The sequence below is a fragment of the Physcomitrium patens genome, chromosome 14, assembly GCF_059467195.1.
Source record: "Physcomitrium patens ecotype Gransden chromosome 14, ASM5946719v1, whole genome shotgun sequence".
Classification (NCBI taxonomy): Eukaryota; Viridiplantae; Streptophyta; class Bryopsida; order Funariales; family Funariaceae; genus Physcomitrium; species Physcomitrium patens.
This window is the reverse complement of record NC_143423.1, coordinates 13,465,673-13,473,230: the sequence shown is the minus strand read 5'-3', so window position 1 is coordinate 13,473,230 and position 7,558 is coordinate 13,465,673. Positions and strand designations below refer to the sequence as shown.

The window sequence follows — 7,558 nt, the reverse complement described above, 5'->3', positions numbered from 1 at the left end:
AATTGTAGAATAAATCCTTGGAACCTTATTGAAGTTCTGTTTAGTAGTGAGATATTCTTAAAAATAGATATTTAAAAAACTATTCTTATATCAAATCACATGAATAATTTTTATCTATCATGTTTTCATCCATAAGCAACAATCTACAAAATCTTTTGCCTTCCAATTTATTACCTTTGAGCAGCAACCAATAAGATGCAAAGATTGGTCACAATAAATATCTTCTCATTGTTCATAAATGATATATATGAATATAATAAATAGTAGATCCAAAAAGTAGGACTATCTCCATGATATATATATATATATATATATATATATATGGGGTGAAGTTTGAATCTCTATAGAAAGCTCTTAATGCATTAATATTGATTTTGCAACTCATCTCTTTGGGGAAATCTATTTTAGCTTAGACTTCTCCACCCTCCCCATGGCCACACTTGTCATTGTTTCATTGCTAATGGAAGCAAATTAGATTTTTTTGGATTTATCTAAATCATTAAGTTAGATAAATATTCATTTCACAAGTTTCTTGGTGGCCCACTTTTTAGATTAAGCTGATCCACTCTTGTGCAGGCCTCACTTATCATCAACCATTCTATGGACTACACTTGTCATCATTGTGCTTGTAATACAAGCATGCTAAACTTTTTTTTAGATTCTAGCAAATTGACAAGTAAAGTAAACACTTATTTTAGAATTTTAAAAAAATCTTGGTGATCTACTTTTAACATCGCTTGAACTTTTTTTTGTATCTCTTAAGTATTTATATGCACCTCAAACCACTTAGCAAAACACTTCAATATTTTTATAAAATTCATATATTAATGTGATTACGTTGCCAATTAAAACCGCGTACGTTACCACCTTCACCGACACACATACCTGAAATTGAACCTTTGTAGAAACAAGAGAGAAAATGGATGCCTACAATGGGGGATTCCTTACAGCACTTCGACTTTTTCTTTCATGAAATGTTTACATTTTTGAAGACTTGTAAGATTACTACTTCAACTGTAATTTGAAAGTGATCACGTCTTATTCAACTTTCGTTACAGTTCTATGATTTTCAAGCCAAATTCCTCAAATTGAAAGGCTTTTTCCCATTTTGATTTTTCATCACTGAAATTGCTTGAATGGAAGTAATGCCACGAACATAGAACAATGCCAGTGCCCCTCACTGTACCCACATCAGCATCGACATTGCTAAGAACCACTAGCTCAGATCAAGCAAAGTAAGCTGATGAAGTTGACACACAGAAGCACGTCATGCATGGAGAGTTGGGTACGCTGGCAGTTTCTCACAGCAAAATAACTCACATTGAGGTAAGAATGTGGTCGCTACAAATTTTACATTCAAGCTGCTCAACATTTCCTAGAGCGTAAGAAACCCCACCCGAGATAAAAACAAGAGCTGAGCCTGAGAAGAATCTAGACTTTCTACATGGTCAGAAGCATACTATAGAAAGTCAGCTGAGTGCTTCACTGTGTCTGCAACGCCGTCCCGGATGGACTAGTGTCCGAGATTCATAGTGAGCTCGTGTCACTCTCCTTGAGTGGGCAAAATGGTACTGATCCTGGTTGAACATTATGCACCCACAACCTCAATTTCGGATGCGTCTGCTGCTTCTGGCTTTGCCACTTCATCAGCTGAGTCATCCTCCAGCTCAAGGGTGGCATCAAAGCCAAATTCTTGTCCAGGCTCAAATATGGCATTTAGTTCGTCCGCAGTTTTATCTGTTGCGAGGTTCTTCTTTGCTTTGATTCCTTCCTGCAACCACGAAGATAACATTACTAGAGAACGAGGACAGGCAGCTGCCACTTCCATATTCAACCACAATAAATTGTCTACATACCTCACGATTACTTGGAATTATATTGTAATACCAATATAACGCTGTCGAAGATTGATGTATTAGATTTTGGGGGTGTGGTATACCTTGCAACATTTACTATGTACATGAACATATGTGCCAGAGACGATATGTACGAACCTGCTCAACATACTCTACCAAAACCGTCCGCACAATCTCCTCAATCACGAACTTTCGTACCCTTGAGACTCCCATCATATTCAGCAACACACTTGTAGGGACCTGTTCACATACTCAGCATGTACGCAACTTGTAAACTAGGAGCATTTGTGAAGAGTCAGACCATTTTAACCTTTACAGTGATTTTCTTAAAAATGAGTTGCCTTGGTTCCAGGAAATAAGCGACCCAAATCGTCCAAAATGGCACCCTTGGAAAAGTTACTTGATTAGTCATCAAATGCACTCTGAGGAGTCTCTATTTGATATGGGGAACTTACAATGGATGTTTTTCCTGATTGACGTATTGAAGACATGCACACAACATCACAGAAATTCAGGGGCCATGACAACTGTTCCCAAAATCAATCCCATCAAAGGTTTCCACCTCGCGTCCTCTAGAAAATTTTAAGAAAGACCTAAAAATGGGTATAGGACGGACAAGGCAGGCTTCAAAAATGCTTAGACGTGACTAAAAACAGATTGAGGTATGGGCAGAACATAATTGTGCAAAATTTTCGGTTACTATTGAACAGACAAGCGACCAAAAAGCAACACTGAAGAACTCCCAACTCTCACTAATAATTATCAACCAAGGATATTTAATGACGAAATCCAAGTTTTAGAGAGATAATGAAACAGAAACTTTTGGACCAAGATTCGATCCTCTTGAAAGACCGAGCAGTAATGTATGTCAAAGTTTTCATGCCAGATAGTAACGGTCAACAAGTACTTGAAAAGGATTAGGAAAATCATGTAAGAAATCACCTCCTTTAGCTTTACGGAATCCAGGTACTGGTGGAGCGTTCTTAGCAAGACTTCTCACAATTGTGTCAAAGGCCTTCTGTGTAGATTGGCCTGTCAAATCTACTCTCAGCTGCATCCACATCACGAAGATATCATACATATCAATAGAGTATTGATCATACATTATGAAGCTTAGTCGTTGAATGCATTTACGTAAGGACATTCTGATCATTGGAAAAAGTTAATTTCGGTAGATTCTTACTTTGAGCTTCATGTCTTGAGGTTGAGCCTCGATGCGAGCATCCTTGATCAACGTCAAATTGCTATTTCCACTAGATAGCGGAGCTGCTCGCATCACAATACATATCACCAATGAATAAAAACTAAAATCAACAACGTCTCGGGAGGCAAAGACAATCTATTGGTGCCATTTACCTATCTAACATATTATATTCTGATAGAGAAAACGCCAACACTACTCGATTTGTGAAAAAATGTAACACAAGAGGAACAAAAATGATACGATCAACGAAAGAGAGATGATAGTAGCATACTGTTACAACAACACCCAGTGAAAACGTCATTCAATTTATAGGTAAATGAGTGAAGAACAAAGCTGCAGCGACGCTCTTATAGGGATCACAAGTAGCCCAACCTAGAGATTTGAATTACATCGTGACATTCTCTCCTAATGTTGCGTCCAAGATGAATGTTGCGTATCAGAGCACTTCGTGTAACTTCCATGCGCATACGTAACAAGCCAAAAGTGAAATCTTCGTGAAATGATGGCACACATACCTTGACTTAGATCATTTGTATTCTGAGAAGATTTATATTCATACTTGACAGCAGAAATTTGAACAGGTCCTCGTTGGCGAGGTGTACCGCTTAGACGTTGGACCCTGTCAGCATGGTACAAATCTTTTAGGGTAACACAAACCTACATTCAGAGGATATATATGTGAAGAGCCAGAAAGAGCGTGAGAAAATAAGTGAGTGTAAGCCGCCACGCTGCATATACATTGGTGGATTTCTTCATGTTCAGATCCTCTAACAAGTACATAAAGGCTTTAACATTTCACACTAGAATATCATCCAAGAATGGATCCTTGTGAAAGCCATGAGATATTCAATTCAAGTAAGAGACTATAATCCATAAGGGCCAGCATATGCAACCTCAAGATAGGGGCACCGAAGAGTGCTGATGAAAATCCTCCGCAGCTACATTGAGGACCAGCAAAAGCACTTCGTAATCCACTACCGTTGCTAGATAGCCTCTGCTATGACAATAACCAAACGTTGACTAGGTTACAGAATACCAACAAACAATTGCCAGTATAAGGCTTAACATATAAACAACAGTACCAATTGAATCGACATTATCAGGTATCAGTGCGCGAATGAACAAGGTCAAATAATCTCTAAGCAAGAATCTACGAAGAACACTATACATACTAGCCGATACAAGTAAGCAGACGAGTTCTACCCTCGAACAAAACAATCATCCAACTCGAGCCCCAACTCGAGGAACATAGTCCGGTAACAAGGACTTCACCAAGAGAGACCTGAATGAATCAAAATAGTACTTGCAACTGCTCTAATGGTCCAATACACTGCGCTCTCGTCTAGTTCCTCCCATTTTGTCATTCCTATCTCGAAACTTGTCACCTCACTCTCAGAAACCACCCACAATAGTCCATCTTCAAAATCTCGAAACTGTCAGAAAGCGATTACCTCGCAGCCCACAAGCATTCAGATAAGGTTAAACCCAAGCTTCAAGACGACAGCTCTTGGGAGCTTACCAGAGTACTGGAGGGAGCTGCAGTGCACGTCGTCGACGAGATCGCCGCCATAGCCATTGTCGAATTCTCTCGACTACACTCTCCTTCTCAGTTCCGTGTGCGTGAATACGTTTCTCGTTCTACACCACTCTCACCCTTGCAGCTCCCAGAACAAAGCGCATCCACGCAGCCTGAGAGTCTCCAAACAAGGCCAACACCTATCCAATCCGGATGCTAAATTCGGTGCCGAATGGGTATCGTGGACACTCTGGTGAGCATTGCATCAGTGTCCCAGAGAATTCTAAGCTGGGCCCTAATCTCTTGCCATTAATTATGTTGTCTCTATTTCCAACCCATGATCACTACCTCCAATTTTGCTCCATATTATCTCTGAGGTTCAGGCTCCGTTTTTCACCCGGATTTTCGAGTCTTAACCAGTAATTAGGATATATCCCACTTTGACAATCCTTACCCAGGAGTCCATCCTCTCCGACATTAGATGATGAAACAGATTCTACTTTAATATCTTTCTCGCTTCTTTACAGGGAACTTGGGGGTCCCTAACACTGGCACTTTTAGGGTTCGGTCCACTGCTTATCCCTGGGTTTTGGATCACACAGCAGAGCAGATATTTTAGTAACGACAAACGTTAAAACGTGGATTTTATAAATTGTTGAGAAGTCATATCCAATATAATTTAAAAAAATCCCATTAAAAAAATTCAAAACAAAATTATTATTATATAATTATAGAAATCATATTATGACCCAACATATTTAGACTTGTAATAATAAATTTTGATTTGGTTCATTCTATGGGCTCTTTTTACTTAATAATATTTTCAAAATCTGAAGCTTTTAAAAGAACGTCATTTTCTACAAAAATATAAAACTTTATCTAAAGTATTTATACCAAGACTTCCTAGATATTAAGATGTGGATTTGAATGACAAAGCCTTTATTAATCAATTTCGATATAGATTGAAGGACAAAGTCAAAGATTTGTTATTAACAATTTTGCAAGCAAAATCTTTGGAATAATTTATCACTCAAGCCATTGCATGCAATAATTGATTATTTGAAAGACATCAAATACAAAGATTTGGCTAAAGAAGAACAAATCAAGTAATGATGGCAATTCTTAGGTTTTCAAAAACTTATTCATCAAAGTTGGAAGCAATGCAAATTAATATGGTACGTTTTAAATTTTTTACTAAAAAAAAAAGACTTATTGTTGCAAAGAGAATTTATACCTATATTGTGGAGAATCCAAGCACACTGCTTAATATTATCCAAAGAAGCAACGCAATCACAAAATGAAGAGCATGGTTGTTAAAAAAGATAACGTATCAAAAAACAAGTCTCTTCAATTATAATAGAGACTATGCAACTAAAATCTTACGCAACTCCTAGTAAAGGTTTTAAATTTTCTCTTCAAATCCTTCACCTTGTTTTACAATAGAACTTTGATTAGGATCAAAGAATCACAATGTCTTAGCCTTATTGGATTTAGGAGTCTCAACATATTTTTTAAAGAAAGACTCTGTTAAAAAACAAGATATATCTTTAATTAAGTAAATCAAACTTATATATATATATATATATATATATATATATACATAAATAATAGGTAGCCATTTATTATCTTTTGGAAATTTTATACATAAAATTATTTCTATAGAAGTAGCAACTAGTAGTTATAATAGTTTAATAATATTTAATATGATTGGATCTTCTTTTAATATAATTATTTTAAAATTATTGTGGTAAAAAAGGTATAATCTTCAAATATACTAGATTTCTTACAATTTCGATTTTTTTCATAGTTTAGCTAAAGATTTTGCTAGACAAATAAAAGTCCATAAGATTAGTATATTTAAACCATTATTGGTAGATGCAAGAACTTTCATGCATGTTGCAAAAGAAAGATTTATATATATATATATATATATATATATATATATGCCATACCTATTGTTAATAGAAAAAAGATTTTAAGTGATATTCTAAACTAATACCCAGATTATCATGATGTCTTTGAAAAGAAAAATGAAAATATTCTTTTAGAGCATTGTTTTTATGATTGTTCCGTTGGTCTTCAAGAAGGAACTCAACCACCATTCGGATCAATCTATAGCCTATCACAAAATGAATTGGATGCACTCAAAGAATACATTGATGAAAATTTGGCTAAGAACTTCATAGACCATTCTAAATTTCCAATCAAAGCTCCTATCTTATTTGTAAAGAAAAAAGATGAATCTTTATAGATGTGTATGGACTATCAATGACTCAACAAGATTACCATCAAGAATAGGTATCTTCTATTCTTGATTTTAAGACTTCTTGATCAATTGAATCAAGCAAAGATCTATACAAAAATAAATCTATAAAAAATATATAATTTGATATACATTAAAAAAAATTATATTTCAAACTAGGTATGGGCATTTTAAATATAATATTATGCCTTTTAGACTTATAAATGTGCCAACTATTTTTTAACATCTAATGAATGATATTTTTTGTAAGTTTCTTAATAATTTTGTTGTTTGTTATTTAGACAATATCTTGATCTACTCTAAGAATACAAAAGAATATAAATTTTATGTTCATCATATATTACAAAAATTAAGAAATACAGAATTATATGCTAAGATAGAAAAGTATGTATTTTACACTACTTAAGTTGACTTCTTAGGATACATCATTTCAAATGATAGTCTTGTGATGGATCCAAAGAAGGTCCAAATTATCATAGATTGAAAGATTCTAAAATAGTTAGAGATGTACAATGTTTTTTGAAATCTGCCAATTATTAGTAGATCTTCATCAAAAACTTTTTTCAAGTTGCAGCTTTTCTTACATGCTTGACATGTAATGACAAACTTAAGTGGAGTAAAGAAGTTGAAGTAGCTTTTAAAGTCTTGAAAACAATATATATATTTTTTTGTACCAATCTTGACTTTTCAAAGGCATTCTTCATAATAAAAAATACATT

At 35.0% G+C, this 7,558-nt stretch overlaps 1 protein-coding gene across 2 annotated transcripts; it reads right to left on the bottom strand.

Annotated features, from left to right (window-relative positions):
* Positions 1–1,297: 1,297 nt before the first annotated feature.
* LOC112291918 (uncharacterized) lies at positions 1,298–4,753 on the bottom strand. 2 transcript variants are annotated; one of them, XM_024539907.3, is made up of 8 exons: positions 4,580–4,753; positions 3,954–4,057; positions 3,576–3,679; positions 3,040–3,122; positions 2,799–2,907; positions 2,312–2,325; positions 1,995–2,096; positions 1,298–1,771 (listed from the first exon to the last, which is right to left on the bottom strand). In XM_024539907.3, exons 1-8 carry the CDS (start codon positions 4,634–4,636, stop codon positions 1,589–1,591), a joined length of 756 nt encoding a protein of 251 aa, XP_024395675.1. In that variant the 5' UTR covers positions 4,637–4,753; the 3' UTR covers positions 1,298–1,588. The 2 variants fall into 2 exon arrangements, with proteins under 2 accessions (XP_024395675.1, XP_024395676.1); XM_024539908.3 differs by having other exon boundaries at positions 3,954–4,054.
* Between the last annotated feature and the right edge of the window lie 2,805 nt (positions 4,754–7,558).

Bases quoted from the DNA above. Each gene is read 5' to 3' on its own strand.
- LOC112291918 (XM_024539907.3), bottom strand. From the start codon at position 4,636: ATGGCTATGGCGGCGATCTCGTCGACGACGTGCACTGCAGCTCCCTCC. The intron at 4,058-4,579 runs GTAAGCTCCCAA...TTATTGTCATAG, and splicing joins CAGCTCCCTCCAGTACTCTG to CAGAGGCTATCTAGCAACGG. The intron at 3,123-3,575 runs GTATGTGTGCCA...TGATGCGAGCAG, and splicing joins TACAAATGATCTAAGTCAAG to CTCCGCTATCTAGTGGAAAT.